Source organism: Pantherophis guttatus, chromosome 4 (assembly GCF_059756535.1).
Source record: "Pantherophis guttatus breed Tessera chromosome 4, ASM5975653v1, whole genome shotgun sequence".
NCBI lineage: Eukaryota > Metazoa > Chordata > Lepidosauria > Squamata > Colubridae > Pantherophis > Pantherophis guttatus.
In genome coordinates this window covers 65,332,886-65,355,451 of record NC_142066.1, presented here as the reverse complement: position 1 = coordinate 65,355,451, position 22,566 = coordinate 65,332,886, and the positions used below count along the sequence as shown (strand labels likewise).

General features: G+C 39.4%; 1 protein-coding gene across 3 annotated transcripts in view; it reads left to right on the top strand.

The window, feature by feature from the left end:
- Window positions 1-22,240, top strand: part of LOC117664922 (zona pellucida-binding protein 1-like) — a 68,009-nt gene extending 45,769 nt beyond the window's left edge. For all 3 annotated transcript variants that reach the window (XM_060691779.2, XM_087894037.1, XM_087894038.1), the window contains 6 exons: window positions 7,227-7,445; window positions 10,284-10,360; window positions 10,866-11,040; window positions 13,918-14,079; window positions 18,276-18,348; window positions 21,548-22,240. In XM_060691779.2, the coding sequence (XP_060547762.2) occupies window positions 7,227-7,445; window positions 10,284-10,360; window positions 10,866-11,040; window positions 13,918-14,079; window positions 18,276-18,348; window positions 21,548-21,941 (1,100 nt within the window). In that variant the 3' untranslated portion in view covers window positions 21,942-22,240. The remainder of the gene's footprint in view (window positions 1-7,226; window positions 7,446-10,283; window positions 10,361-10,865; window positions 11,041-13,917; window positions 14,080-18,275; window positions 18,349-21,547) is intronic.
- Window positions 22,241-22,566: the final 326 nt, after the last annotated feature.

Here is a 22,566-nt window from a genome sequence, read left to right as displayed (position 1 = left end):
TAGGAAGTTTGCTAATTTAGTTGATTAACTCAGTTTCAGCTTGACTGTCAATTATCTAGTGGATTATCTAGTGATTCTCAGACATTGTGGATTCTGTTAATATTTTAAGGGAAGATGGAAACAGTATAAAGAATTAAGAATAAAATATATTTGGATATAAAACTTATCACATATGGATTATAAACTCTAGGAATCAGTCTCTCAGATTAAGTAAACTAAGCTTTTCAATATAACGAATCTCTGAGAATACTTAAGTATTAAATATTTCAGTAATTATTTCTTAAAAGAATTCAAAGCACCAAGTTCACACAGATTATATCCCAAAGTTCTGAAGGAACTGGCAAACATGATCTCAGAACCATTGAATCATATATTTCAACGATCCTGGAGTATCAGGGAATGACTAGAGGTTTGGAAAAGAGCTGATGTGTTTCCCATTTTCAAAAAAATTTTAAAAAATGGTTTAGGAAAGATCCTGACAGCAATCTTGGAAGATCCTGGAAAGACAATCGAGCAACAATTTTGTGAACACTTAGAGATATACACTTATAACCAGAAGTCAACGTGGGTATCCAACTAATTTAACAACCAGTTCATCCTAAAGACTGGGTGGGCGTGGCTAGGGTGTCATGTGACTGAGCATGGCCAACTTGATATCACTCACGGCAAGGTGGGGTGACACAGGTGGGTCGAAACGGTGGTGGCGGTGGCCAGATCCTTAGATTTTCCTTTGTGCAGTAACAGCAACATTGATTCTTCAATGTTCACCTCATCTCTTGCTGGGTCAATGCCCAACAGTCAGCATTTTTAAAAGGGTTTTGCAGCAGGAAATGGCAGGTGGCTACTTCTGGCCTTTGTTGGTGCAGCTGAGCACATGCCTTGAGACACTGGCCTGCAGATGCCACCTGTTTGCCAGTGGAAGAAGCCTCCAGCCGCTGCTCTTTTTCAGCGTGAGAAGCCTCCAGCCGCTGACCTTTTTCAGCATAAGAAGCCTGCAGCCGCCATTCTTTGCCAGCGTGAGTGCCTCCAGTTGTCACGTCTTTGCCGGCTCAAGGGGCCTGCAGCAGCCATTGCCTTTTTGCCAGGCCAAGAAGCCTCCAGCCGCCACCTCTTTGCTGACTGGAACCAAGCCGGCAGCAACAGCAACAGCTGGAGGCTTCTCAAGCTGGTAAATAGCGGTGGCTGGAGGCTTTTCGAGCCAGCAAAGAGCAGCGGCTAAAAGCTCCTTGTGCTGGCAAAGAGTCGTGGTTGGAGGCTTCTTGCGCCAAAAAAGAGTGACGGCTGGAGGCTTCTTGCACCAAAAAAGACTTGTGGCTGGAGGTTTCTCGCACCAAAAAAAAATCTGTGGCTGGAGGCTTCTTGCGCTGGCAAAGAGGTGGTGGCTGAAGGCTTATCGGTTGGGGCGGGGGACATGGTGAGCAGGGCCGGATTTAGATGAAAAGAGGCCCTAGGCTATTCCACTTATGAGGCCCTTTCACCAGTGGTGGGATTCAATTTTTTTAACAACAGGTTCTGTGGGCGTGGCTTAGTTGGGGGTGTGGCTTGGCAATCATGTGATTGGATGGGCGTGGCTAGCTGGTCACATGACTGTGTAGGCGTGGGTAGCTCGTCATGTGACCGGGTGGGCGTGGCAATGTGCATAGACTTTTTTCAGAGGGCTGAAAAAAGTCATTTCTGACTGGGCCTCGCACTTTTGACCGGTCCTCACACTTATGACCATCCTCACATTTATGCCCATGCAGCTTTCTTAACAACCATGTCACTCATTTCACAACTGCTTCTCTTCACCATGGTGACAAGATAGGGCAAAAACGTAAAATGTGAGGACAGTCGTAAGTTCGAGGACTGGTCAAAAGTGTGAGGACCAGTCAGAAATAACTTTTTCAGCCCTCTGAGTAGTCCATATGCATAAAAGGATACAGCAATAGAGAGGGATGAAGGAAGGGAAAGGAAATTAGAGTAGGAGGGAGGGTAAGAGAGGGAGGAAGAGAGGAGGAGAAGGAGAAAGGAAGAGGAAGTAGGGAGGAGAAGGAGAGGGGGAGGAAGAGAAAAAAGTAAGAAGGAAAGAAAAGAGAGAGGTGGTAGGTTTGAGGAGAAAGATTGCTGTACAATAAAAAAGATGAAAGGGAAGAAAGCCAACCCCAACATCTATTTTTATATCCATTCTCACATTGGTTAATTATGTAATATTAGTTGTTTAATATAAATTCAACATTTTAATATAAATCAATTAGTTATATAACCTTTTTTGTATATTAATCAATATGAACATGAATATTCCAATTATTTCCATGCAATCCAATTTCTTACAAATCAATTAATTATATTTACCAATAATAATAAACCAAATAATTTCCCCCATATATTCCTCCAAACCACAACTTAACCATTTCTGCTTTCAACACAATATACAATTAATAGTATCTCAATTATTACAATTCCCTAGTTAAATAGAGCTTTTTTTTCTTTTGTGTTTTAAAATCTTTCCCTAAATTTCCCATTGTTTGTACCTACTTTTTTTGGTGAGGAAAAAGAAAAGAATTCTGCCTGCCTAATTTTCCAACCTTGCAGCAACAGCAAAGCTGTTTCAGTTTCGTTTCTCATCATAGTTAGGGGGAAAAAAATTGCTTCAGCACTCTTTGCACGGAAGCAGAAGAGCCCTGAGCAAAACAGCCGAGACAAATCAGCTGAGAGCCGGGAGGCCAATTAGCCTCTGCTGAAGCTCCGGGGGCCAATAAAATTACAAAAAAAACACCGAACCCTTTGTTAAATTGCTGGCTCCCCCGCCCCTCGCCCACCACTATTTATTGGCAATAAATAGTGGTGCGGAGGGGCGGGGCAAGCCAGCAGTTTAACAAAGGGTTCGGCTGCACCACTGGCTCTAGGGTGGCCCTTTGAAGCCCCGCGGCAAAAATTTGAAGTTTTTTTTCCCTCTAGCCATCGGAGGCAGCAATAGATTGGGAGTGGGCAGGGTAAGCGAACGGCCGGGGATCCAACAGAGCACAGAGTGAGGGTGAGCGAAGGCGTGGAAGCTGCTTTCTCCATTCTGCTCTCTTGCATCTGGAGCCGGTGGGGAACCACGTGGCAGCCCACGTGGATCCCCGGCAGCAGAACTCAGGCTAGGGAAGGGGTGGGCAATTGTGGCTCTTTTACAACCTGTGGCCTTGGCTGTCTCAGGAATTCTGGGAGTTGAAATCCACAGGTTGTAAAAGAGCCACAATTGCCTACCCCTGGCTACGGTAGGCTGGCGCCGTGCGGGTGGGAGGCGAGGGGCGGGCCAGCCAGCAATTTAACAAAGGGTTCGGCCGAGCCACCTAAAACCCCCAGAATCCCAGCACTGTGTAGGCCCCTCTTGATCTTGAGGCCCTAGGCTGAAGCCTAGTTAGCCTATAGGAAAATCCGGCCCTGATGGTGAGGCTTGTCTGCCTTTCAGGCCCTGCTCTGGGCTGCTGCTTGCTCGACCTCCAGTCCGCCTTGAGTCCCGCATCCAGCATGCTGTTTCCAGGCCAGCCCGGCCAATGGATGGGTGAGCAGGGAGCCCTCGGGGCAGGCATTTTCTCTCAGGCCTCCCACCCGGAAGACTCCGTGGAAGCCGAAGCTGAGCCCGAAAGGCGGCTGAACCTTGCTGTGTCCCCACCACCACCAAGGTGGTCCTTTGGCTGAGTTTAGCAAGCCCAGAGTGGATCTTGCTTCCCCGCCATCAGCCTTACCTTCCAGCCCATATGAAAATGGCCTCGTTTTGGGCCTCCCAAACCCTCTGCACATCCCATTTTTGCAAAAAAAGGGCCCGTTTTTGGCAAAAACAAAACACGCAGGGTGAGGTTTTGGGAAGCCAAAAATGGCTGTGTTCAGTGTATAAGACACACCAACATTTCCACCCTCTTCTGGAGGGAAGTGTGTCTTATACTCGGGAAAGTACGTAACGCTGTAAAATATATGAATTGTTTAACTAGGGGCTTTTGCTAGAATTGTCCTTTCTATCTCTGATAACCGTAGGTTTTTAATAGGATTTGTTTATTTACTGGATTTAGAAGACCAGTTTCACAAGAGAACATGAAGGCTACAATATTAAAAAAAAAAAAAGCAAAACAGTAAAAAAGAAAAGAACCATGCATATCCAGCAAATTTGAAATTTTGGAACTGTTTGGGATTAAATTTAATCCACATGGTTTAGCTAGTTAATTTGGTGAATTGAGCCTGTTTGGGTGTTCCCAAGCATGTTAATTCCATCAATGATTTACTAAGTGTACTATGGAAGCAGAACCAGCATGCTAGTTTTGGGGCTAATTTAGCAGGCCTATTCTTACATATTATAGTCTATTTTGAAGCTACTAGCAACGGTTTGCTCCCTCTCTCTTTGAGTCATTCATCATTTATTGAGCAAGTAATATTAAAACAGAGAGCAAAACTTACATTTTCTAAAAAGTAGCTTCTTTACACTCTCTGGAATATTAACAGCCTCTAATAGTCCATTTTATGAGAACAAAAAAAGTAAATCAGGAATAGCCCCTCCATAATGTCTGAAGGTACCAAAGATCTTAAAATAGACAAGCTGTTCTTGGCATAGGAACAATGAGTAATCCAAATAAAATAAACGTTTCAAATTCTTGGAAATCTGATAAGAATATTTCAACAATGATCTATCTCCCACCCAAACTCACATGATGATCTGTAGCCTTTTCTCCTCCACACACCCCGCCCCCCCGGAACCAAGAATATTGTTGAGATAATGATTCATGGTTCAGTGACATGACCCCTCAAATTCTGTATTCTTGGGAGATTACAGATTTAAATGAAATATTCCAAAAGAGACAAAATGACTCACTATGTAAGAATTCTGTTAAAGACAATCTTGCTAAACAATGCCTTTGACTAATGGCATTGTAATAGCAATATTTGAACAGTTGGCAATGATCAGCAAGAAAGTGGTTGAGATGAAATATAATATTTAACTTTAGCTTTAGCTATACTGAAAATTGGGAAATTGGAATGCTCTCCCAAAAGATAAAAATCCAAAAACTGTTTTAAAAATCCCCAAACCATGATTAGAAATCAACATATTCCTGAAGAAAAGCAGAAGAATTTTGTATCTAACAATAACTGTTGTATACTTCTTAAGGCAATTCCTGCATTGAAGGAAAATGGCTTACTACCTAGGAAAGCAAACAAAGGGTTCTGTTAATACTTAAAAATACAACTCCATCCATGTTGCATTAAATGAGGGCTTTTCTGGCAACCTTTGATATTTGCCATACATGTACATTTAAGGAAGAAAATCTTAAGTCATTATGCCAAGTTAAAGTCCAAGTATCAACTTTGAATACTAGCCATAATAAGTCTGGAGTAATAAATACTGAAAGCTATTCAGTCTCCCCCACTTCATCTATGGCCTTGTTGGAGCAATGGTCTTTCTAGAAGCTGAAGAGAGTCTTGCTTGGGTACATATGAATATAATCTGTTTACCGTATTTTTTGGTGTATCAGATGCACCGGAGTATAAGATGCACCTTAATTTTGGGGAAATTAAGAAAACAAAGAATTGTTTCCCGCTTCTGCCTGAAAGTGCTTTTCTTCCTGTTGCACATTCCCGAAGGGGAAGAAAAGCACTTTCAGGCGGCATTGCTGCAATCCCCTCCCCAAATCCAAAACCGTTCCCAGTTCCCCGCTGCACATTGCAGGGGAACTGGCCGCCAGCCACCTGAAACGCGGCTCTGATTATTGCATTGGGGAATCCGGGCAGCGGTGGCTGGAAAGGAGGGGCATTTTTTTTAGGAGCTCCCGTTCAGCTCGCTCGGCTCCTAGGCACAGATGGCTTAGGTGGCAGCTACTCACATTGCAGGGAAGTGAAGTCATTGCGGCCATTGCCTGCCCGAAGCTGCCTGCTGGGCAGCCAGAGGGGTGACCAGCTGCAAATCGTGGCACCTGCCTTGTTCCCTGAAGCTGCCGGGAAGATTCCCACCCCCCCAGACCGTCTCAAAGAGGATTGTTCCTCAGGCTGTGTCCCGAACCAGATCCCTGCCGCCTGGAACTGCCCGAAAATGGCCGAAGGGTGGGGGCCGGCAGGTGGGCGGGGCTACATTCAGTGTATAAGACGCACCCAGATTTTCATCCCCTTTTTGGGGGTAAAAAGGTGCGTCTTATACACTGAAAAATATGGTAATTCTTTTGGTAGGATGTCATAGGAAAAACAAATAAATATTGTAGTAAAGATTAAACAATTCAGACAAGTTATGTATTTAATTCAAAAGATAGCTGAACCTTTGTATAATTGCTTGTCACAGAAATAATCAATTCACAAGCTACTACCAATTAATCATTAGAACATAATATACTTAAAGAGCCTTCCAATAACAGCAAGGACAAAAGCAAGACAGCATGGAGGAAAGCCACAATCACCAAGTAAGAAACATCAAAAAGAGATCCTGATGGAACCCAAAGGCAGTAAGGAAAGGAAAATTATAAAGCATTTGGAAGAAAGAGATATGTAAGAAGCTACAGTGAGATTCCTACTAATTGTATTATAGGCATATATCTGAGAAAACTTACTTCAACCTCTTTGGTGATCACATCTGTGCTACACACAACTCAGGAAAGTTGGGAAGATGAAAATTAATACAGACAATCTCCAAGAATGTAATAACATACTTCAGATAAAGAAATCCCTTCCTACTCAAGCCCTTCTGAAGAGTAATTGCCTCAGGCCCAGTGGATTGTGATGGACCATTACCAGATTTGGAAGAACTACACAAGAAGTGTTATCCAAGAAATTCTTCACTAATGCCTAATAATTGATAGTTGAGGCATTTACAGGAGCTGAATATCTGGTTATGAAATATTGTGAGTTAGCATTCTAAATGTAAATATAATTAATTTTGGGGTTATATTTGTAAATATAACATCATTCTATTACAGGAGACATATTCTACAGAAGATATTGCACTTGCTTATTTTGTAGTACATTCTGTCAAGGTCACTAGATTAAGAAAAGTGGAAGGCCAAGTGGTAGTCTATATATCTATGTTTCAAATAAGATTCTACCAGTGGCAACCAATTTGAAACCCTGTAGTCCATTTTCAATTATTCCTGTTGTTTCATGTGTTCATGCTCTTCTTGTTTCAAAAGAAGAGAATAAATTCTTCAATAGAACCATTAATGCATTGGTATTACGTTTTGGTAACTTGCATATTGTGAGCTGTTAGAGAAATAATTTGTTTTAATTTTGAACAGTCTATCATGTGCCAGAAAGGAGTATATACATGACATCAGAATTCACAAGTGGAACCTGTGAAACCAGCACAGTGGCATCATATATAAAATATCTCTTAGAGAAATTAGAGAGCTTAATTTACAAGCTTAACTGTGAAATCAAGCAATGGAACACCAAGTGTCATACTGCTACAGATACACTGAAAAAAATAACACATGAATTTACCTTTCAGTTCATAGGTAAGGTGAAACTTTTGCTTACTACTTCTGTGTTTGTGTGTGTGTATTATACAATATCCTATAATACCACAAATAGGAAAATATTGAAGATATTATTTCTGTAATACATGTGATAATAGTAATATCATGTGTAATATAAATGTAATAATGAGCCTATTTCAGTATATATGACCATTAAAAAGGTATCAAAAATACATGAGCAACTATTCTCCAAATCAGCCCAGGCAGATCCAGTACTGGCAGGGGTCCAACCATCTGCACAAAATGCTGCTGTATTTCCCAACAAAGGGATATTTATCTATTCGCATATAGCATGCTTTCAAACTGATAGGTGGGCAAAAGCCAAGGCAAATGACCAAAGTTTATTCTGTCACATGATCCTAGGACTCAAACCGTCATCTCCAATGACTAAGCAATTAACCACCACGTCTCTCAGTGCAACTATGAAATCGCCATATAGGTAGTCCTTGACCTAGCACCATTCATTCAGTGACTGCTAGATGTTATAATGGTAATGAGCAAATGGTGGTTATGATTAGTCCACAAAATTCTGGCTGTTCCAGCATCACCACAGTCATGTGATTGCAATCTTGGCAACCACTTCATACTTACAACTGATTGCAGTGCTCTGAGATCATGTTATAGCCATTTGCAATTTTCTCTGCTGTTTTCCCCAGGAAGTCAATAGGGAAGGTGACAGGGAAGGTCACAAATCATTTGATTAAATACCCCCCCCCCAATCAGGAAACACTCTTTGTCCATGTTAAGGATATTCTTGTCTCATAACCGATGTTGTGGGTTATTGAGCAGAGTACCCTTTGAGTTTATTCACAAAAGTGACTGAGAATGATTATGGATCATAACAGTTCACATAGAAACAAACTGGGTTTTGATAATATTTTACTTTTAGGGAAAAAGCAAAATCATAGTCCAGAAACATTCCAAGTCATACACATATAAAGTGAGATAAAGATCAGTCCAGGGATATTTTCCAATATAAAATCTTCTTACCAGTTGTAGAAAAATACAGTAAAACAGATCTTCTTTAGTTTCAGTCAGGAACAAAGTTCAATATAAAAACAGTCAATAAATATTAGAGAAGCAATAAATAGCCATGATCAAGCAATGATTATGCAGAGAGATCAAATATAGAATTACAGCGTATCAGCAGGTAAAATGGTGTAGTGTCCACACAAACCATAATTCAGCTTTCCTTAAATACATTGGCTACAGAGCCCAGCCAATCAGGATGCAGGATGATGCAACACAGTTTTTAAAGCTACAGAATACCTTTAGCTACAAACACACAATGTTTGGTTTATATATTTCCTGACCAACCAGTTGGGTAATAACAATTTCCTAAGAGTCCATCTGCATTTGGGCTGCATCAACCACTTATATACCGTTGCATATCTTCCCCAGCCATAGCTGTGCCTCAATCACATCCTTGCACAATGTGCCCAACCATGGCCTTGCACATCTTTCCTTACCCATGCCATACTTCTCACACATCCCCTCACACTCATTTGCACCTTCTTCAACCCATGTTGCATCTTTCATGCCCCCTTGCATTCTTTTATTTAATTTACAATAAATTCCTCTCCAGCAAAGTCTTTCCTCTCCCACAGTCTTTCGAAATAGTTCACAATTACCGACCTTTATCAGGCTTGGAGAGTGGCCAGGCCAATATCTTTCAGACACCACAAGAATGCAGGAATGAACTAATTGTCTCCTGCAAACACCCCTCCCCTTTTGCTCCTCTTTTATTCCCTATGGGAAGGACTCTTCATCGTCTACCTGTGGCCTTACTCTCAAGTCGACCCTTGTTCCTTAGCTGTTCCCTTCGTCTGGCAACTCTGTGCATGTGCACACTGGAAACAGGCTCCAGCTGTTCGTCTGCCTCACTGATGTCTGACTCCGAAGGCAGCTGATACCTGTCATATGGTCCTGGCCCCCTCTCTGCCTCCGATGCAGAGCACTGGTCAGAGCCTTCCCCAGCCCTCCAGGACTGGCCCATGTATCTCCCCAACCTCCTCACTGTCCGAATCTGCTGCCAGCTCTGTTGGCCACTAGCAGGCCATAACACCCTGATCCTCCCTTGCACGCTCATACAACCTTTTGTGGTAAACTGACAAGAAGTTGCCTCACCTAACAGTTGTGAGATTTGATTAACAACAGCAACCAGGACTACAGGGCTTGCCATCCCTAAGTGATGCTGTCACGCTGTACAACCACATTAGTTAGTGATGGAAATTCTGGTCCCAATTGCCATCATAAATCAAGGAATAACTGTATCTAAAAATAGCACCTTTGTTTATGGTTCAGGGAACATACTATATCCTGAGAGTGCAAAACTATGAGCTTTTGCCACTACCAAAATTCTCTTTCTCCTTGGTAACTCCCCATTTCTCTATTCCTCATAGCCCTCCCAAAAACTGCTATTGCATTGGGTTCTCCAACTGCACAGCTGTGTTGGCTAGAAGGAAAACATTGATTAAATCCTAACTCTTATTTTTATATGCAAGGAAGAGGTAGTTTTTTAAAAAAAATCTTATCTCTAAAATAGATATAGAACTAAATCCTTAATAGATTTAAATTGTGTACTGGTTTTTGTTGTTAATCAATAATTTTAAAAAACAATACCTGAGTAACTAACTTTTAAGTGTATATTTTCATAGATCACCATTGCCACCTGATAATGACCTGGTACTGCAGGCTGATTTTATCTGTGGTAACATTACCGTATTCTGATATATGAAATTATTACATTAAGATGTGATCCAAAATCATCTGCAAAAATTAAAACATAAAATATTCTCTCTTTTTCATTTTTTGCAGTATTTCCTCTTGTACTAGGTACAGGAGATTTTTGTCAAAATTCTCATTGTGAACATTCCAAAAGCAGCATCAGAAAGGTAATGTAGAATTATTCTAAAAGATTTAAAAACTATCATATTTGAAAATAGTATGCTTCAAGACATGACCCTGTCCAAAAAAAAAAAGATAATCATGTAAATCCACAACATCAATACATTTTTCTCAATATTAAGCTATGCTACACCTATCAGACTTTGCTACCTACAGATCTCATCAACTTTTAGTGCAACATTGTTTACAAATTTATAAACCACTTTCTATACTAGAACTTTTGTTTCATTGACGGTTCATAATTTTCTAGAATGGCTGGATAAGCCTGTCTCCCCCTCCCCCCTCCCCCCCCACACACACCAAGAAAACCTAATATATTCTGAGGATATTGCAACCAGTTAATGGCCAGAATGCAGTTTGCACATGACTAATTTTTGTTTGTATGGAAACTACGATTTATGATGTTAGCTAGCAGAAAGAGTTCTATATATAATCCATTTTGGGAGCCAATTGACAATCAAATATTAATGCTATCATCTTTTTAAATTGTAGGCATACGTCAAAATCAAGCAATTCTTTGAAGTGCTAAACACAGATTCTTTTCCTGGTGATCTTTTAAGTTATGTTCCTGGTACTCTGTCTGGTGTTAAAATAGATCATTGCAAACCAGGATTTGGGAAAAACACAAGTACCATGAACAACAATACAATATGTCCTGGATGCTGTGGTGAGTTTCCAGGGTTTAGAGTAGAATTATAGAGAGAGAAGTATAAAAGAAGGACAGGGAAGGAAAAAGATAACTTGTTAATGGCAAATTAACAACCTCACATCTGTAGTTAATGTCTGGTAGTTGCATTTTGCATCTGGGACTTCAAATACACTGTTTGAACAAAGGCTAGGAAGAGAGCAAAAAGTTTGGCAAGAAAATCTAGCTGCATAGTGCTGATATAAATTACAAGGAGTGACAAGTTGTGTTACAGCATCTCAGTATAATCTTTAGCCTTTGAAATTGCACCCCAAAGCACTTCAATGTTCCCTGTCATGTCTTATCATTTGCCTGGGTTTTTTTGTTTTTTGTTTTGCTTTGCTTTGTTTTGCAGATCCCTATGCCTGCTATTTTTTAAAAAATATTTCTTTAATATATAAAAAAGCAACAAAAAACAACAAAAACATATTGTATATAGAGAAAATCATTTAACTTCATTTGTAAACACATCATTAACTAGACAATAAATTAATGTGTTTACAGTTTTTATTAATCCTTTCATTAAAGCTAGTTCGTGAGCAGAAAACAAGCATATTTTGATCAAATCAAAATACATTCACATCTTTGATTGATGTGCTATATTAACAAGTTATGAATATTAAACCAAAATTATAGTGATATTGAGGCAAACTCATATCATGTATTTCCAATATAATGAGATTGATACAATTATTCCTTGACTAATAACCAACTTAGTCACTGTTCAAAATTACAACAGACCCTCAAATGCAATTGACAACCTGGTTTCAATGTTTTGATGTCACCTCCCACCAGTCTTATGACCACATTTTGAATGCTCAGCAACCGATCCACATTTATGGCCATTTGATGGAGTGGAGTGGAGTGGAGTGGAGTGGAGTGGAGTGGAGTGGAATGGAATGGAATGGAATAGAATAGAATAGAATAGAATAGAATAGAATAGAATAGAATAGAATAGAATAGAATAGAATAGAATAGAATTATTAGCCAAGTGTGATTGGACACATGAGGAATTTGTCTCTGGTACATAAATGCTCAGTATACATACAAGCAACCAGTGGTGGGTTGCTATCAGTTCGCCCTGGATTGGGTGAACTGGTGCTGGTGTCGGGAGGCTCCGCTCATCCGCCCAAACACTTCTGCGCCGAAGCATTGCGTGTGCATGTGAGCATGCGCTCATGAGCGAACCAGTAGCGACGGGTTTTGAAACCCACCCCTGCAAGCTACATGATAAATCGTGGTTATAATTGCACCTTTATAACTGTCTAGTTTGGTTCTGCAACCCAACAAGACAGATACAGACTTCACAGGATAATTAGAACTGCAGAAAAAACAATTGCTACCAACCTGCCTTCTATTGAGGATCTGTATACTGCACTAGTCAAAAAGAGGGCTGTGAAATATTTACAGATCCCTCACACCCTGGACATAAATTGTTTCAATGCTAGAGAGCACTGCACAGCAGAATAACTAGACACAAGAACAGTTTTTTCCCGAACGCCATCACTCTGCTAAACAAATAATTCCCTCAACATTGTCAAACTATTTACTAAGTCTGCACTACTATTAATCTTGTCATTGTTCCTATCACCCATCTCCTCCCACTTATGACTGTATGACTGTTTCCTTGTTGCTGGTATCCTTACAATTTATTGACTGTTTCCTAATATGATTTGATTGCTTATTTGTACCCTATGACTATCATTAAGAGTTGTACCTTATGATTCTTAATGTTATCTTTTCTTTTATGTACACCGAGAGCATATGCACCAAGACAAATTCTTTCTGTGTCCAATCACACTTGACCAATAAAGAATTCTATTCTATTCTATTCTATTCTATTCTATTCTATTCTATTCTATTCTATTCTATTCTATTCTATTCTATTCTATTCTATTCTAATACAACCATCATAAATCATAAGATACAATACTTAGTGATAGTCATAAGATACTAAATAAAAGCAATCAACATAATCATAAAATACAAACAATAAAGTGATACCGGTAATCATAAGATGCTAAAGGAATAGGTAATAGGAATGATGATAGGGGTAATAGTAAGAGTAATAGTCCTGCAGTCCTGCTACATAGTTTGATATCCTAGGGCATAAAACATTTTTTTTAATTAGTTGTTTAGCAGAGTAATGGCATGGGGGGGGCAACTGTCTCTGTGTCTAGTTGTTTTGGTGTGCAATGCCCTATAACCGTGATTGAGAACCTATGGCACATGTGCCACAGGTGGCATGCGTAGCCATATCGGCGGGCACACCAGCTCAGCTCTGGCATGCATGTGCGCGCTGCCAACTAATTTTCAGGCCTTGTGGGCCCACCAAAAGTAGGGAAACAGTTTCCTGCCTCCGGAGGGCCTGGGTGGGGTGGGGGTGGGGAAGACCCTTTTTTTTTCTCACCTGGCTCCAGATCCTCTCTGTGTATCTGGGGAGGGCAAAAATAGCCCTTCCCACTCCCTCGGAGGCCCTCTGGAGGCCTGAAAGGGTCCATTTCCCAACTCCCGGTGGGACAGGAAGTGACTTTTTTGCTGTCCCCAGCCTCCAGAGACTCCTAGAGAGGCACAAGGCGGAGCGCATAGAATGGGTGTGGGCACGCACACACGCGAACCTCCCCCGCTCCCGGCATGCGATGGCAAAAAGTTAGCCATCACTGCCCTATAACATCATCTTTAGGGAAGAAGTTTAAACAGTTTATATTCAGAATGTGAGGGGTCTGTAGATACTTTCATAGCCCTCTTTCTGGCTCATGCAGTATACATGTCATCAATGGAAGGCAGGTATATAAATTGCTATATTGTATATAATTTGTTATATATTATATAATTTTGCTTTTGTTTTTAATGGAACAGTGACATGTCCACCAGGTAGATTCAGTGCAAAATATGGAACAAATTGTATTTTGTGTCCCGCTGGATCCTATAATGGAAAATACGGCCAGGTAGCTTGTGTAAATTGTCCAAAACACCAAAGCAGTGATGGAAAAGGTGCAGTCACAGAAAAAAAATGTCATAGTAAGTTACCGAATACAATGTGTATGGATTCAACTTCTCTTTATTGGTGAATTATATTGGAAGTATTCAAACAATTGTGCAGCATATTGGAACTCATTACAGATTTTTTAACCAAATACTTAATTCAGCTTTGATTTTCATGTAAGTTGTTTTTCTTACTTTTTATGCATCATCACTAGCATAATATCGAATCTTTCCAGGCATTTGCTAATTTTCCTTGAGGGAGATCAGCAGTCTAGAAACATAAAATATAAGAAATGGTGGAAAATACTTGTAGCATGGGTAGTATATGTTGGTAGTAGTTTTTTCTCTGAGCTTGTTGTTTAGTTTCCAAACATTTCATCACCAGACTAGGTAACATCATCATCAGAAGTTAAGTTGAAGTATCTTGTTTCAGTTCTCTTCTGCTTTTATAGTTCTTACGCAGTCAGTTGGCCACGACTGACTGGTCACAGCATGTGAAGGACATCTGGTAGTGACATCATGCTGGCTGGTCATAAGACTGACTGGTCGTGCCATGTGAGGGTCATCTCACAAGCATCAGGGATTTGTGGTCAGGTCACAAGCATAGTTTACAGCCCTAGAATTTCCTCGTGTCTCCCGTATAAGTACTGACCAAGTCAAAGTACTTTATTATTCCAAGCTCAGATTGGAGCTGCTATACAAATTAGAAAAGCTCCATGTTTTAAACACTGGAGCTTTCTACTGATAGATTCTGTATAAAATGTAGTTATAGCTTCAGTTTCTTGCTGAGTATGTGAATAATATTGATGAAATTTATTATGCATACATTTATATATATTTGTGCCAATAGCTTGACAAAATATTAGAAATCTAGGGCCTAATCAGGGCACAGCAGCCTAAAAAGACAAAGTGCACTGAGTTCTAGAGCAGTATGGTAAGCTGAGCACAATTCTGCTTTTTGAACAACCAACAAACATGACTAAAATAGAAGTCAGTGAAAGGATTGACTCCTCAGAACTGCCTTCTGGATAATTGACACGTTTGACTCCATACAGATTCCCTTTGTGAAGAAATTGCAAAATGGTGTTCTCCAGTAGAAATTGCAAAATGGCATTCTCCAGTAGATTTGAAAGGACTGGGGGCCTTAGGAATATCCATCTTGCCTAAGTCACTTTTGGCACGTTTCAAATTCACCTACTTCATCTCTTAATTACTTTAGGAAGTTGCTTATTACTGATTTCTTTGGAGTTAAGTTTCTGAATGGCACGTTGTACTCAGTGGTGGGATTCTGCCAGTTCTAGGGGGTTTGGCCGAACCCTTTGTTAAATTGCTGGCTCGCCCCGCCCCTTGCCCCACTCCTCCGCACTACTATTTATTGCCAATAAATGGGGCGAGCGAGCCAGCAATTTAACAAACAGTTCAGTGTTTTTTTGTAATTTATTGGTCCCGCAGCACACCGAACCGTTTGTTAAATTGCTGGCTCGCCTGCCCCTCGCCCCGTCCCGCCTCCCACCCACGCGGCGCCAGCCTACCCTAGCCAGGGGTAAGCAATTGTGGCTCTTTTACAACTGTGGACTTCAACTTCCAGAATTCCTGAGACAGCTTGGCTGTCTCAGGAATTCTGGGAGTTGAAGGCCACAGGTTGTAAAAGAGCTACAATTGCCCACCCCTTCCCTAGCCTGAGTTCCGCTGCCTGGGATCCACGTGGGCTGCCACGTGGTTCCCCACCGGCTCCGGACGCAAGAGTGCAGGATGGAGAAAGCAGCTTGCCGGAGAACACTTGAATGGCTCCATGTGGTCTGCAAGTCAGTGGCTGCTGCTTCTGTCCCCTGCTGCTTCTTGCCTGGGAGAGAAAAACTTCCAGAGCATTAAACTAGCGGTTCTCAACCTGGGGGTCGAACGGCCATTTCACAGGGGTCACCAAAGCCCTCTCTCACCCCCCCCCACACCTTCACTCACCCTCACTCTCTGCTCTGTTGGATCGCCGGCTGTTCGCTTACCCCGCCCACTCCCAATCTATTGCTGCCTCCGGAGTCCCAGCTGATGGCTAGAGGAAAAAAAACTGTTCAAATTCTTGCCGCGGGGCTTCAAAGGGCCGCCCTATAGCCAGTGGTGGGATTCTGCCAGTTCTAGGAGCTGAACCGTTTGTTAAATTGCTGGCTTGCCCCGCCCCTCCGCACCACTATTTATTGCCAATAAATAGTGCTGGGCGAGGGGCGGGCGAGCCAGCAATTTAACAAATGGTTCGGTGTTTTTTTGTAATTTTATTAGCCCGCGGAGCTTCAGCATAGGCTAATTAGCCCTTGCTTAGATCGGCTCCCACTCTCAGCTGATTTGCTCTCAGCTGTTTTGCTCAGGGCTCTGTTGCTTGCTCGAGCAGATTTTTTTTCTCCTAGCTATGCTGAAAAACAAAACTGAAACTGCTTTGCTGTTGCTGCAACGTTGGAAAATTAGGCAGAGGCAGATTTCTTTTCTTTTTCCTCACCAAAAAAGGTAGGTGCAAACAATGGGAAATTTAGGGAAAAAGAGGAGAGTTCAAGATTTTAAAACACAAAAGAAAAAAAGCTCTATTTAACTAGGGAATTGTAATAATTGAGATACTATTAATTGTATATTTCTGAAAGCAGAAATGGTTAAGTTGTGGTTTGGAGGAATATATAGAGGAAATTATTTGGTTTATTATTATTGGTAAATATAATTAATTGATTTGTAAGAAATTGGATTGCATGGAAATAATTGGAATATTCATGTTCATATTGATTAATATACAAAAAAGGTAGTTATATAACTAATTGATTTATATTAAAATGTTGAATTTGTATTAAACAACTAATATTACATAATTAACCAATGTGAGGATGGATATAAAAATATATGACAATGGGAAGGGGTATAATATAGAATAGAATGGAAAAATTGAATTTGATTAAGATTAAAGATGAGGATGAGGATATTGGTTTTTTACAAAAATAGATGAGGAATAAATATGGCAAAAAGAAATATAGAACTTGTAAATTTAATTGAAATGACTAAACACTGTTTAAATTTGTGAACCGGCCAAATACTCTGTTCAAAGAAAATACATTGTATGTTTGTATGTGTGTTTCTAATTATTGTTATTTATTCATATTTGTTCTCTTTTATTCTTTAAAGTTTAACAATTCATTCTTTATCTTAATATCTTTATATTTGTTTGGGGTTGGCTTTCTTCCCTTTCATCTTTTTTATTGTACAGCAATCTTTCTCCTCAAACCTACCACCTCTCTTTTCTTTCCTTCTTACTTTCTCTTCCTCCCCCTCTTCTTCTCCCTACTTCCTCTTCCTTTCTCCTTCTCCTCCTCTCTTCCTCCCTCTCTTACCCTCCCTCCTACTCTAATTTCCCTTCCCTTCCTTCATCCCTCTCTATTGCTGTATCCTTTTATGCATATGGACTACTCAGAGGGCTGAAAAAGTTATTTCTGACTGGTCCTTGCACTTTTGACCAGTCCTCAAACTTACGACTGTCCTCACATTTTACGGTTTTGCCCTATCTTGTCACCATGGTGAAGAGAAGCAGTTGTGAAATGAGTGACATGGTTGTTAAGAATGCTAGAATGGGCATAAATGATGACCAGTCATAAGTGTGAAGACTGATCAAAAGTGCGAGGACCTGTCAGAAATCACTTTTTTCAGCCCTCTGAGTAGTCCCTATGCACATAACCACGCCCACCCAGTCACATGACAAGCTAGCCACGCCTACACAGTCACGTGACCAGCTAGCCACACCCACCCAGTCACATGATTGCCAAGCCACACACCCCCAACTAAGCCACGCCCACAGAACCTGTTGTTAAAAAAATTGAATCCCACCACTGGTTGTACTATATCGGGAGATTTTATTTCTATCATAGATGAAAGAAGCTCTGAATAAATGCAAAGATTAACAAAAGAAGCTTTAATTTTTGGAATACAGCAAAAGGGAACAAAATGTCAATTTTGGACGTTTAAGGGCTAGATGGACTTGAAAGAATATTCCTTTGTGATGCTTAAAATTTTATAAAACACTAGATGAAATCTTTGAAAGTAATTGTTAGAAAATTTCCCATGGGAAACTTGGTTGATTGGAAAATAAACAGATGATAAGAAGGGATTTGAGAGAACAATTAATATAATGAAGAAACACTGTAGAACAAATAGACTTTAGGGGAATAATTTACTAAAAAATTATTATGTTTTTTGTTTCTGTTTTTCAGAAATTGTACCAATGTGGATGGCCTTTTTAATATCTTCCACAGCAACTAGTATTTTTCTTGGGACAATTTGGATGTAAGAAACTTATTCTATTTTGAATGTTGATAAACATCTTAAATGTTATCAGTATAACCTCTGCATTGTTTCAGCAGCTAAAGAAAGCCAGTTTTATTGAACTGAATTTGGTAAATTGAATTCAGTAAATGCAATCCATGAAACTATGTAAAAGCAGATAGTAATTTTCTATTTAATTCCCACGTCTAGAATTTTATACCATTTCATCATCCACAATTTAAGAACATTTATGTAGCAAGCTGAGTGATAGAAAGTTTCCTATTACAGATAGTCCTTACTTAACAACCAAAGTTTCTGTTGTTAAGCAAGACATTTGTTAAGTGAAATTTTGCCTCATTTTATGACTTTTCTTGCAAGCAGTTATTAAGTGAGTCATTCCAGTTGCTCAATTGATAACATGGTTGTTAAGTGAATCTGGCTTTCCCACTGACTGCTTGACAGAAGTTGCAAAATGTGATCACATGATCCAGGGAAAATGCAACTGTCTTAATATGAGTCAGTTGCCAAGCATCTAAATTTTGATCATGTGACCATGGGGATGCTGCAACGATAGCAAGTTATAGCAAAATTGCTGTAAGTTACTTTTTTTCTAGTTGCCATGTAGTGGCTGCAGTGCTTTTTGGCTGGAATTGATAGGATTAGTTGGAAGTAGGCAGTGTCATCTTTGTGGTGCAAATTGCCTACTTTATGTACTCCTAATACCTCACAGATTCCATCAAATTTTATCAAGCCCAGGGTATCAAATAAAAAACATATATACCTGCTCTGCATTCTGGAAATATTTTGGGACGCAAATGTGATACACAATAATAATTCTAACTCCTCTTCATATAAGGAGTACAAATGAAAGCTTGTAATCCTGATGAATCTGATAATTAAAAATAAAAAATAGGCATCCAGCTTAATACTGATCATTACCTCTATGACTATATATCCGTGTTTTACCCATGAGTTTTGCCATGCTGTATGAATACAAATGGTAAAAATAAAAACAGAAAAGCCCAGCTAACCCAAGAAAAGTAGTTCTATGCAAGTGCAAAAACCCTTTTTGACTGAATTGTTTGACTGCTGCTTAGAAACTTCTCTTTGGATAGCTGAATCTCTATACAATTGCATTCAGTACCGTTATTCATAAATTGGCTATATAGCAATATTTATACCAAAGCGTTACCTATAGTTAATTTCATCATCGATTCAATTTTCTTGGCTGACAGTTTTATGTAACACATTAAACTAAAAGGTGGTTGGCTGGCTTGTGGTTCAGTTTGAAAAGAACCATATAGATGGTTTATCTATTTTCTGTATTTATTTTGGCTTATTTCATCCTGTTTCATATGTACATACATTCATACACATCAGGGGTGTATTCTACTTACCTTTACTACCGGTTCACATCGTGCTCGCACATGCGCTCTTCTGCGCATGCGCAGATCACTATGATGACGTCCGGATCAGTGGGTGGAGCCTCCCGCCAGTTTTACCACCAGTTCTTGCAAACCGGTCCAAACTGGGGGCAACCCACCACTGATACACATACATATAAAACAGAGACAGAAAATACTATTAAAGACAAAACAGAACCTCCTGCCACTTCCATAGAAATAGTATCCCCAATACAAGGCAGACCAGATTAAAAAAATCAATGTCGTATAGGCAAAATATCACTTATATTGGTAAACTAAAAAATGTGGGATAGACAGCATCATCACCAGATCGATTTGTACCTTGTTGATAAACCATACTCAACATGTATTTCTTAGTGGAACTACATCTACACGGAGGGAAGTAAAAGGTGGGGTATTGGCATTTTAGGACCAGTATTCTTCAACATTTTCATAAATGATTTAGATAAAGGAATAAAAGGGGAACTCATCAAATCTGTAGATTACACTACACTGGCAGGAATCGCCAACATCCCAGAAGATAGGCTCAAAATCCAGATGGATCTTGACAAACTTGAACACGGGGCCCAAAATGAAATTCAATGTAGGTTTTACACTTAGACAAGAAAACCAAATGTACAGGTACAGGCTAGGTGAAACCTGGCTCAATAGCAGTAACTGTGAGAAGGATCTTGGAATGCTAATGGAAGTTAAATATGAGCCACTAGTGTGTGGTAACATCTACATGGTAACAGCCAAAAAGGACAATGAAATCTTAAGTTGCATTAACAGAGGGATAGAATCAAGACCATGTAAAGTACTAGTATTGCTTTATAAAGTCTTAATAAGACCACACTTAGAATACTGTATCCAGTTTTGGTAAACATATTATAAAAAAATGTTGAGTCTCTGGAAAGAGTGCAGAAAAGGGCAACAAAGATCATTAGAGATGTCTTAGCTGGAGGCTAAGACATATGAAGAACGATCGCAGGAATTGGATATATCTGTTCTAGTGCAAAGAAGGACTAGAGGCAACATGATAGCAGTGTTCCAATATTTGAGGGGCTGCCACAAAGAGGGAAATCTATTTTCCAAAGCATCAGAAGGCAAGACCAAAAAAAATGAATGGAAACTAATTAAGGAAAGAAGCAATCTAGAACTAAAGAGAAATTTCCTGTCAGCGAGAACAATCAACCAGTGAAATGGCTTCCTTTCCTTCAGAAGGTCTGGGTGTGGGTGCTCCATCACTGGAAGCTTTTAAAAGAAGACGGGACAGCCACCTGCCTGAAATGGTATAGGGTCACCTGCATGAGCAAGGGTTTGAACTAGGAGATTTCCAAGGTCCCTTCCAATTCTATTATTCCTAAAGCCCCAGTCATTCCCCCCCCGCCACAATAATAATCGTTGTTGGTTTTCCATAAAATTGGAATAAAGCCATAGGGAAAAAAGTATGGCATACGAGACTTTAAACATATAATTATTATTATTTCTATTTTATCTTCTTAAGTCTTCTGGTCTTAATGTTTTTAAGCTGCTCAGAGTTGCCTCCGAACAAGATGGTTGGCACATTAATCAACTAATCAATCAATCCATCCAAACATCCATTCATCCAATAAATAAATAGAACAGGGTTTACACAATCAATGCCAAACTACAATTTTGCAAATATTAAGTGGTATCAGGTTCCATGCTATATTTCAGTACACTGTTTTTATCTTTCTATCTAATTTCAAATCAAATTATATGGCCTGGCTTTATATGAATAGTTCATCAATTTTCATTTATAATTCTAACTTTTTTCTATATAATTCTTACAGGATCATAATCAATTGCTGCAAAAAAACAATAGCAGTTCAATACATAAAAGAAGCAGAATCTCATCTTAAAAGGAGATTGCAAGTATTTGCCAACATTGCAAGTGATACAGAAATTCAAGAACAAAGAAATAAATTAAGTCCAATCAAACAACAAAGAAATAAGAAAATAATTTTAGAAGAAGAATCTATAGGATTACTAAGCAATGGTGAAATAACAGAAGCATCCACAGATGATACAAGTCTATCTCCAGATCAAATGGGACCAGGGGAATTTGAAATTAATTTTGGAAAGAAGTCATCAATCACTTTGGAAAACAACAATAATTTCTTTACAAATGCTCCAGAATACACCCAGCAGAGCTTAATTAATATAATGAAGCATAAACAATCCTAGCTGCTGTGATATCAGCCATTGGCAGGATTTTATTTTAAAAAGTACTTTGAAATGAATTATGTTACTTAAAAGTGTTAAATTAAAACTTTGAACATATATTTAAAAATGGCAAATTAACCAGATTAAATATGAAATTGTTATGGAACATTAGATCTTTTTTGAAAAGAAATTATCCAATCAAAATCTGAACTAAGATTTTCTTTAAGCCCTATGGAAAAAAGAAATGGCACACAAATGAAAGTATAATTTGTGAAGTCTTATGCTGTACTGTGAATTAAATCTGATGAGAAACTGAAAAATATCAAATTTATTTTTTCTAAATATTAAGTAGAAGCAATGTATTTTGCAGTATGTAATACTAAAAAATACTAAAAGTGCATGGACTCATTCAACTGTATCAGTAAGCCCAGATGGGGTCAAAGTTAAGTAGGTTTGTCAGGTTACAGAATCAGATGGTGGGCCAAAAGAGCTAAGAATTTTAAAAACACATTTCTGGTTCTGTAACCTGACAAACTTGCTTATCTATCATTCACTGTTAATAAGTAAAGACAAAAGCTTAGAACAGAATCCATTAAATGCTTTTTTAAGAAAAAGGTTGCTCTTAGAATATTTTGTCAATTTTAAA